We start from the raw sequence: 10,800 nt of genomic DNA, 5'->3' as shown, positions 1-10,800 counted from the left end.
ATGTTCATACTTTTCAGTTGGCCAACATTTCTATAAATCCTTTGTTTTTATTGGTCTTCAGTAATATTCTAATTTTCTGATATGATGAATTTGAGATTTTCATTTGTTGTCATTTGTAATCATCAAAATTAAACGAAATAAACATTCGAAATATATGAGTTTGTATGTAATGTATGAATATAATATACAAGTTTCACTTTTTAAATGGAATTACTGAAATCAATCTACTTTTTCATGATATTCTAATTTTATGACCAGCACCTGTATATAGACCTAAACACTGTGAACAAACTCAATCTTCATCAGGGTCTTTGTCTGATGAAGAGCAGGTTTAGTCACAGGTCTGTTTGTTTTTATTCGTAATTCAACGGAGAATAAAGTTTTTGTTTTATTGTTAAACCATCTCTATAGTGCATTTCTTTGTATTCCACTTGCTGGTTTTTGAACTAGTAAAAAACCTGTTTTAAAAAAAGCACAAAGACTTTTTCACAGCTGAAAGAGAATTTCTCATACTGTAATCAGAATATTGACAAAAAAAGCTCCTAAAAGTTAAGGGAACTGTGTTATGAATCCAACAAGGTTTCCTGGTCCTTAGGAAAAGAATAATGAGTTTATCTGTTCATTTATAAGAAGCTAAGCTGTCTACAAATGAGAAAAAAAATCAGTTGTTGCAGTCATTAAGAGAGGCAGTGAGAGAAACAGCACAACATGAATTCCCAATCTGCAAAACAGATGCAAAAATAATGGCCTTTTAAAAGGATTAAAGTTAAAAAGGAAAGGTGATTATGATAAAATTAATAAGTTGGTTTTTTTTTAAAGAAGAAGAAAGATGTAAGAAGTAAATGAATCACTGGAGTCCAACACCAAAATCCAATCCAAGGTGTAAAGTGCGGCAGTGGGAGCTGCTCTTCTGCTTCAAGCCCTCCATATTTTGATATTATCGAGGTAATTGTTTTAAAATCATCTCTAGAGCTTCTTACAGGATATTTTCTGAACAGCAGCCAATGAGCTGAGGGTTGTGAGCAGCTGGTTTGTGCAACGAGACAAAGGGCCAAAGATAGCACACAATTAAACAACTGAGTGATTTAAAGATGGAGAAATAAATTAAAAAGCCAAGCTGGAGACTTGAAGTTCAACTAAAACCTTTCCTCTTTAATTAGTCCGGACCGTCTGTGATTCCGAAATGTCTGGCATCGGTTTGAACCTTTCAGCACGGAGCACATTAAAACCTGCAAACGGCAGAAATCAACCCTTAAAGATAGGGTTGTTTAAAATTTACACTCAGAAATCACATCAAGTTGAAGGCACGTAGAGAGGAGTTTACAGTTTGTACATTTGTCCCTTTTCCCAAAAAATATTGATTTTCAATGATGAGTCAAAAGAGACTCTGATTTTTATAAAATGAAGAAATGAAATGAAATGAAGTCTTTAGCAGAGATTTAACTTCAGATTTGTCAGTTTCTCATATTTAGTGATATACTAGTAGAATATATTGTACATATAGTAGTTATATACTATAACTATTCCAGGATTTTGGTGAATAATGTCACAGTTATCCCTGGTTGGACTTTTGAAAAAAAAAAAAAAACCCTGAAAACATATTTTAAAACTAACAAGGAGGTTTTTTGTTTTTTTACATTTTCTTTTGTTACCATCTTTCAACTGACACAAAATAAGGAGGAAAGTGTTTTCCAATGCATGTTTTTTTCTATTTTTTCCCCCTCAGCACTCCAGAGGTTTAGTTTTGTGTCTTAAAGCAGAGAGACGTGCGAATGCCAATTGTGAGGCTTTCTGCTGATTGTAACACAGGATGATTAAAGTCGCCCTCGTTTCCTGTCGGGTTTAATGAGCGTTCTCGTTATAGTTGGATTTCTCTGCTGAAAAATTCTCTTTTTCCTGGTGTGCGCTGCAGAGAGAGAGAGAGAGAGAGAGAGAGAGAGAGAGAGAGGCACACTCTCGGCTGCTGAGAAGTTTGAGTTTCGGTTATTTGCTCTGGATCATTTGTGCAAACGCTCCGCCGTTCGCCCGCTGTGCTGTGCTCAGATTGGAAGGGCTGTTTAATCTGACTCTGTTGGCTTTTTGGAGAAACAGCCAGTTTCAAGACTCGCTAATTAAAAGACATTTACAAATGTTTGTGCTGAAATTGTTTTGGTAAAGGACACAACCCAACATAAATGATAAAAAGTCTAAATTTCTATATCCATACTTTGAAACTTTGATTTTGAAAGCCACATGAACCTAAAACATAATGCAGTTTTAGATCTTTTTAAAAGTTCAAGTCATGAGTTTAACATTTTATTTCCTGCCAAGCGTATTTTAGGCTGGAGTTGTTATAAAACGACAATAATCCACTTTTGTTTCGGTCCTGCTCAAACTAGCTATTAGCTCTTCAGCCTGCTCAGATGCAAACTATCTACAGCAGGTAAGATAATAACTGTTCATAACCTTTCCACAAACCCACACCTCAACAGACCTGAAGTATCCCATTTTTTTTTTCTGAAGCAAGCAAAATAGTTTGAAAGTTTGAAAATGTGATGCAAACACCGGCCACAGAAGCCCAAATCTTCACCGATTCGTTACCCCAAAGGAAGATGGACGTCAACTCTGTCCCTTCAAGTCTAATGTCTCACCAGGACAGTGTTGTCCACCAGGACGTACGGGCTGCTGCCTAATGATGTGAGAAATAGAAATTAACAGAAGAGGACTGACAGGTTTGTCGGAGGTGCAGCTTTTTTCAAGACAGTGACCCAAAATGTTAGAAAAACAAAACTTTCAGTGTTTTTTTTAGGCATTCCTGTAGAGCTGGGGATGAAGCAAGGTTTTATTTTTATTACAGAAAAGATTTTTTATAGTGTCATTCAAAAGCAATGTTTCATACATGTATAAACAAAAGCTGAAACTTGGCAGCATTTTCAGCTGAAAAGTACATAAAAACATGCATTTGGAAACAATAATATGCTTGATTTGTTTTCACTAAAACTAATAACTATTGCTGTCACCTGTCGATGCACGGATCTTTATTTTTATAACTGCACTAAAAGTGTGCAAACTACTGAATTATGACCCTTAGCAGCTCCTATAGTCGGCCCTAACTGTGAAGTGGCTGCAGAGGCAACAAATCAGTCCAGTTTCTCCAACTTCTGCATCTTCTAAATCATTTTAATGCATAGAGCTGCATCCGGTTTTCAACATTGTTTAATAATGTGAAAATATTCAGTCATTTCAACTTTTAGAGGCTATCGTTTTAAATCACCAGTTCAGTTCTTGCATGATTCAAAACAAACCCCCCAATAATTTAATAATTAATATTAAAAAAAATAAACTCCCATGATTATCTGCTTGGTTGATCTTGTACCACAGAGATGCTTCAGACTGCAAAGATGAGTAATTTGTCAGATTTGTGTTTTGGCAAACCTCCTGTATTTCCTTCAGTTCGATGGTAAATGAATAAAAACGACATAAAAGGCAAAAATTTATTCAATCTTTTTAAACAGATGGCAAGATACAACTCATTTCTTTCTAAAATCCTTTTGTAATACATAAACATCTTTGTATGTGCACATTGCATTTTTACTCAGTAGGAGATTTTTACGCAGAGAGAGAGAGAGAGAGAGAGAGATGATCTCGTCTTGCATCGAAGAGGAAGAGGAGAATAATAAAACATCTGTTTGGACAAAGTCGACTCGAATAATATTAGGAAATTCACATTAAAAACAAGACACATTTCCCTTTTTTAAAAAACAAAATTCAAAACAAAAAAAACAGCTTTAGAAAAGAAGTGGTAAACAAATGGCCTGCAAATACACATGCCCCCCCCTCCATGTTAAACCCCCCCACTCATGGACTAGGTGAAGAGTAGCAGATCAATATGAAAGGACTCGTCAAGTCGTTTAAAAGTTACCACATGAAAGGAAAGAGACCCACAAAAGGGCAAGCTCACGTTTATGAACCCCCACCTTTCCAACATCAAGTATCCCCCCTACCCCTCCCCTTCCTCCTCCAGCACTTCCAAGACTTCAAGTATTCCCACCTCGAGACTCTAAACCTTCACTTTCTTTCATTTCTTAGGTTTACAACATTTTCTATCATATAAGTGCACTCAACGTTCATCTATACATAGAAAAATAAAAGTAAGTGACAATTATAACAATCACTTTACATTTCAGGGTTTTCTTTTTGTTTTTTCGATTCTTAATACAACCGTGATGTTGAGTAGATTTATCCCGTGGCATTACATCCCCCCCCCGCTCTCCCCCACCCCTGAGTGTAACGTTCAAGTTTAAACCTTCTGCAGCTACCGAGAAAACAGGAACGGCAACCTTGGTTTGGTTATTTAAATAAAAAAAAACCATTAGCAATCATTGATAACAGCAGTAATTATGAGCTAAACGAGTTCTGTCTTTCCACAGATCGTTGTGCTTCCAGGTGTGAAAGGGATGCAGAATATGTACAAGCTCCTGATTGGCCATGTGCCTCCCTGGCTTCAGCCTGTCTGCTGGTGGAGAGACACTGACAGCCTTCAGCCTGGACAAAAGGAAAAGGAAATCAATAGGCACGCGTGATCATGCTGCACTACAACACATTCACGATGAGGCATGTCAGCAACAAAGGTCTTGACATATCTTGCGTTCTGATGTCATCTCTTCCACTTAACAATCCAAGCCTTTAGGCAGAACTGCTCCTGACAGCTGAAGTGGAAGTGATTGACAGGCAGCTCGGGCTTGTGCCGGATCGCTTTCAACCAACCTCAAGTCTCGGTCTCGCTGCGACTCCTGCTGCCTCAGGAACCTGCAGCGATGCAGCTCCGGCATTTGTACAACTTGGGGTCGTGGGTGCGGATGTGATTCCGTACATTCCTCAGCCTGAAGAACGTCTTGCTGCAGAGCTACAGGGACACAGACATTAAAAGGTCAATTTGGATGAGAGTAATCCACAACACATACTCTGAGCGCTAACGCCTCTTGTGAGATCTTGCAGTACTGCGTGAGATTGCACATCAAGTCATTTCTTAACATGAGATAATCTTAGTCTAAAACTCAGGCATGAAATGATGCGTTACTTCAAGGAATACTGGGAATTTAATCTTAAGGAGGAATGCTAAATTTGGACTTGACTATAGTAAAAATGATGCAAATCAAAGACTGTAGGAGATGCTGATCACAGAGGAATAGATAAATAAACGGGAGGAAATGTTGCCTTTCGCAGCTTCATATGTCCATCCATTTTCTTTCCCTGCTTCTCCTTTCTGAGTCATGGGGAGCTGGTGTCTATGTTTTTGGTCTGTTGGAGGAAACTGGAGTAACCCCACCCGAGCACAGGGACAACATGTATCGTATTTTCCGCACTATAGGGCGCACTGGATTATAAGGCACACTGTTAATAAAAGGTCCATTTTCGAACTTTTATCATATATATGGCGCACCGGACTATAAGGCACATTAAGCGAAACAAAACAGCCCCGTCTTTTCAGAGAATACTGCACTGACGTAAAGGCCCCCCACATTCTTGGGCGTACTTCACTCCGCGGAGGTCCGCACGTATTCGAAGCGGATGTCCGCCGGACACGTCTGTGCAAAGATCAATTTTTATGACCGCATACACGTACTGTGTGAAACAGAAACGGAGTTCGCATAGGACTGTTTTGTGTGCGACACCAACCGCTCTCAGGTGAGAATCTGTGCCAGCCCTGGTGGTGAAGAAACAGGGCTAAAGGCACCTTCTTTTCTTTTGTTTTTTAGAGCTAAGAGGCAAACGATCTCTTCTTCCTCGTCTGGTGACGCCATGACTGAAATGTACGCTCGAGTATGAAGTCTCAACCGTCCGCGGACAGTCCGCCCTGAGTCCACTCGGCTCACGGAGTACGCACATTACGCCCGAATATGTGGGGGCCTAAAGCTGCAAGCGATGCGGCTTTGTAGTTTACCAAAGTCATACTAAAACATTACGACTTCTTACATATATAAGGCGCTCCGGATTATAAGGCGCACGGTTGTTTTTTAAGAAAATTGAAGGCTTTTAAGTGTGCCTTATAGTCCGGAAAAGATGGTAAACTCCACCCAGGAAGGCTCCGGGTCAGGAAATGATCCAGCAACCTTCTGGCTGCGAGGCGACAGCTCCAACCACTGCGCCGCTTTTCCTTCATATAATCCTGGTTATGTAAACAACTAATTATTATTGGTAATCAAAGAACTATATGTAGAGTTTAACTGGAGTATGAGATTTTATTACCAGACATTATTACAAGTTAATGTTTGACTTAATGTTGGACTGATAAATGTTGACCCTTGTAGGTTATTTATTTCAGCTTATCTTGCTGTCCTTTCATTGCCTTGTCTCGTTTTTGAACAAATATAGTGAAACAACTTTGGAGTTATTTGCTGAACATTATCCAAAAGTCTAACTATAATATTCTTCTTTTAGTTTTCTAAGAATACCACTTCAATATGAAAAGTGTGGATCTTTTGAGGAAAAAGTAATGTGACAGGTCCCATTTCTTTTTTTTTAAATAAATTGTAACCTTAGGCTGCTTTTATTGAAAAGAAATACCATCTGTGAACACAATTTGAGTGCACCACATGAATACCAGCAACACCAAATGACCCAATCAAATATTTCTCTGTTACAGCTCATTAATCGTGAGCTTCACACTGTCCCTTTTATTTCATCTTCAGTGCTTTTAAGACAGAATACATTTTTTATGACATAAAACTTTAACTGTTCTCATAGGGTCACCTACAAACTTTCTTTTTTTTGGTTTTAGACTGCAAAAGCAAATCAAAACCTGAGTGGATTGGACCAATCTTCCTGTCTGAGGATTAATTCCTCAACAGTTAAAATGAACTGCTCTGTAATTAGACACCAGCTCCATCCTATAACTTGATCTACATACAGTATGGCGAAAAAGTCACAGATAGTTAGCTGTACTTCTTAAAAGCCTGGAGTCTTACCGGACAGGGCCAGTGCTTTCCATCGACGTGCCTTAGCTGATGCATAATTAGAGCATCGCAGTCCTTATAGGTGGCTGAGCACTGCAGACAGGCGTGGGCCGCCTTTGGAACTTTGGGTGCTTGACTGCGAGGCCCTCGGAGCTGCTTTAGGCGTGCTCGGTGTACAGCATCCAGGATGACACAGCTCCGGCTGCTCACAGCAATGACCTTACTTTGTCTCTAGATGTGACAGGCCAGGAGAACATAAGGATTAGTCTAGATGAGTGTCGCAGATTAAAAATACTGTTGACTTAAGATATGTGAGCATGTCTATTTATCGGTAATAATGGTGCTATAAATTTCACAGTAAACAATAATTACCACCACACAATTATCTACCTTTGGCATGGTCTGTGTAGTCTTTGAGCCAGCACATTTGTTCAGGAGTAAAGTGGTGTTTTGGGACTTCAGCCTGGGTCTTTGTGTTGGGGCTTGGGTCACCCTCCTCTCCCTCTTCACCACAGGGAGGACGGGTGGCCCTCTGGCTCTCAGAGTCCTGTGGGGAGGCTGCTCCGTCTCAAATTTCTCCCTGACCTGTGACACAGAGCGCGTCAGGCAGATATCAACGCTCTCCTCCTCTTTCTTCAGCACTGCCATAGGCCCCCCGGCTGGTCGACAGAAGTCGAACAGAAAGCCCGAGTCCAGCAGTTTGATGGGAGGCTTGCTCTGACGTTTGCCCAGGTCCGGGGAGGGAGGATCAGGGAAGGCGCCAACTGGCACAGGCTCGGCTGGTTCCTCTTTAATGGCTTTGTACAGAGGGTGACTGTAAATGGACGGTGGAGATGAATGCTCTGAGAACTGGAGCCCGTTCGGTTCAGCATCCTTTACTTTTGGTCTAGTGCTATGAACCCCCTTCAGGCTCTTCCTTCCTTCCTCTCGGTTCTTAGACGTCGTCTTGTCCGTGTCTTTTGTGGAGCCGCGCCTGAGTTTGCCTTTTGTGACCAGTCGGCTGCTGTTGTAACGCAGTGTTTTCACTGTGTCTGGTGTGACCTTATTTCTGAACGATGTCCTCTGTGAAGGCGGAAAATCTAAAGGCATGTGATCATGGTGATTGTTTGATGAAAGTCCAACATCTGAGATGGAGTACTCAGCTGGTTCTGCTTTGATTTTGACTGTGTTTCTCGCAAAGGTTTTTTTGGTGCTGCGTCTCAGAGGCTGCTGGGTATGATGGCAGGCACCGTCACCCTTCCTCACAGACCGTCGGAGCTCCCTCACCCCAAAGGCAGGCCTGGATGTATGCTGGAACAGGTCTGGTAGTATCCCTTTACTTCGCATGCTTCTGTCGCAGGGAGGAATACGCTGTTGGACACTTTTTCTCCTCTTAGCAGGAATCTGCTCCTTGCTAGTTGAGCCCAAAGTTTGGGTCTTGACAGACTTATTGAGGAGTCGAGTGTTGACAGGGTTACAAAGAGGAAGTGACAGTGTCATATCTTCATATGAAAGTGCCGGGGATGATGTACGGGGTTTCCGCCGCTTGGTCAGTGAGTAGTTGTTGGCCTTTAACTTCCGTAGGCGTTTCTTTTGCCTCCAGCCTATAAGATCCTCTGGTCTGGGAAGCAGAGCAGTCCTCTGAAGCCCAAGGACATTCATAAGCTTGTACTTCTCCTGTGCCCTTTCATAATCTTCTTCATCCTCACCAACCTCCTCTGGTTCCTGTTTGACCCTCACCGGGCTGCAAGTGATGCCCGGCCTCGACCTGGACGTGCACGAGAGCTGGGTGACGGTGTGAGGTTTTTTGCTCCTTCGAGGAGTCTCTGGTATGGGCAGCAGTCTCTGAACCTCTTTGGCGGCTCCAGGCGAGGAGCGCAGAAGACGGGTGCTGGATGCCGATATGGGTGAGTAATTCTGTGACTGAGAGGTGGCTATGCCATGACGCGGTGCGCTGCCTTTTTTCGAAGAGGGAGATTTAAAGTCCATGAGCTTCATCCTGTGAGAGGGACTAAGAGGGAGGCCATTTTGGTCTTGGGGTTTTGGCAGTCTGCGCAAATTACGCCTGGGACTTCCGTGTATAGACTCATCTGATGCATCGAGCATTAAACTAAAGCTTTCATTCATGTTGTCCAATTCAAAAACCCCTTCCCTTTGTTGGTGATGGTGCTCTTCTTTAAGAAGAGCTGAGCAGGCTTCCACTGCGGGCCACATGCCCAGGTGTCGAGCCATGGCACAGACTTCTGGTAGGTCCTCCTGTCGAACACAAAGAGTGGAGGAGTAGGAGAAGTCCAGCAGAGACAGAAGACTGTCCTCACTAAAGCCTGAAAGACAATAAATACACAATGTTAGTAAAGCATCAATAAGACAGAAGTTTAAATACATTTACACTGTGTGTCCAATGGGGTGCAACAGTAGACAGAAGTTACTGTTTGGTACAACAGGAAACAAATGCCAGGTGATATTTATGTTTTTTTTAAAGCAGAAAAATTCTCCCAGAAGACAGACAGAAAAACAAACCAATGTTGCTGGTGGGGAGGCTCAAGGTAGCAAGTCATGTACAGCAAGGCAGGATTTGTCAGCTGATAACATCACTAAAAAGTCAGTCTTCTTCAAAACTAAACTGTAAACACTGTCCTACAGGCCATATGACAAATAAATCCAGAAAGGTATTCCTATTGGGTTAAAATAAGACAAAAATAATCCCCCAAAACAAAAAACTCAGTGTTTGCTTCAATTAATTTGATCCAGACATGATGCAAAAATAAGAGGTTTTACAGAAATTAATATTATCTCCCCATGTGAAAATATAAAATAAATAAAATATCAAACACTCACACCTGAATTTAAAGCAAGTAAGTGTGGAAAATATCAGCAATATTGAAGGAAAATACAAATGCCTTTTATTATATGGCATAATTGCTTGCCATAGGGCTCCTCTCGTCTCCGTCACGAGCAGGAAACTTTTCACACAGCTGATTTGAAACAAACAGGCAGGTCTTCAAGCCCCTTTGTGTTATTTTTAACTAATCATTTATGCTTTGTTTGATGCGGAGAGCTTTAGATGGTATCTTCCTCTGATCCTTTTCTGTCATGGCGGCTAACAAAACACAGGTAATTAAATCATGAACACTTGGTGCGGGCGGTGACCACCTGATTTATTCGACGTGTACTTCAGTGTACCCGTGCTAAACATCTGTACTGAACGGTCACGGTACGAAAACAGGTACTGTTCCAACTCCAGTGTGCAATATTTCAACCAAATGAAAAGTTTCTAACAGGTCGGTGTATGACTGGATCCTAAAATCAGGACTCTTTAAGGCTGAATTTGTCATCTACATTATAAACTGACACGTCTTACAAGTAAGACAAAAATCTGACACTTTTTGCCTAAATTAGTTTACAAAACTAGGTCCCTCAAAAATCTATTTGAACCTATTTTAAGTTTATTATTAGCCTGAATTATAATAAACTTAAAATAGGTTCAAATAGATTTTAAGTTTATTATTAGCCTGAATTCCTCTCCCTGGGCTGCCACCTTATCGTGGTGGAGGGGTTTGAGTGTCCCAATGATCCTAGGAGCTATGCTGTTAGGGGCTTCATGCCCCTAGTAGGGTCACCCAAGGCAGACAGGTCCTAGGTGAGGGGCCAGACGAAGTGCAGCCCGAAGACCCCTTATGATGAACTTAAATATTGGACACAGTGTTCCCTCGTCCGGACGCGGGTCACCGGGGCCCCACTCTGGAGCCAGGCCTGGAGGTGGGGCACGTTGGCGAGCGCCTGGTGGCCGGGCTTTCACCCATGGAGCCCAGCCGGGCATAGCCCGAAGAGGATACGTGGGTCCCCCTTCCCATGGGCTCACCACCTATGGGAGGGGCCAAAGGGG

At 41.8% G+C, this 10,800-nt stretch overlaps 1 protein-coding gene across 1 annotated transcript in view; it reads right to left on the bottom strand.

Moving 5' to 3' along the window:
* Window positions 1-3,459: 3,459 nt before the first annotated feature.
* The window catches only part of si:dkey-229b18.3, a 13,887-nt gene continuing 6,546 nt past the window's right edge, over window positions 3,460-10,800 (bottom strand). Inside the window, exons 4-7 of the mRNA XM_017422750.2 lie at window positions 7,326-9,238; window positions 6,948-7,166; window positions 4,747-4,885; window positions 3,460-4,524 (exon numbers count right to left, since the gene is read on the bottom strand). Of these exons, the coding sequence (XP_017278239.1) occupies window positions 4,781-4,885; window positions 6,948-7,166; window positions 7,326-9,238 (2,237 nt within the window). The 3' untranslated portion in view covers window positions 3,460-4,524; window positions 4,747-4,780. The remainder of the gene's footprint in view (window positions 4,525-4,746; window positions 4,886-6,947; window positions 7,167-7,325; window positions 9,239-10,800) is intronic.

The sequence above is a fragment of the Kryptolebias marmoratus genome, linkage group LG6, assembly GCF_001649575.2.
Source record: "Kryptolebias marmoratus isolate JLee-2015 linkage group LG6, ASM164957v2, whole genome shotgun sequence".
Classification (NCBI taxonomy): Eukaryota; Metazoa; Chordata; class Actinopteri; order Cyprinodontiformes; family Rivulidae; genus Kryptolebias; species Kryptolebias marmoratus.
This window is presented reverse-complemented; position numbering and strand designations above follow the sequence as displayed.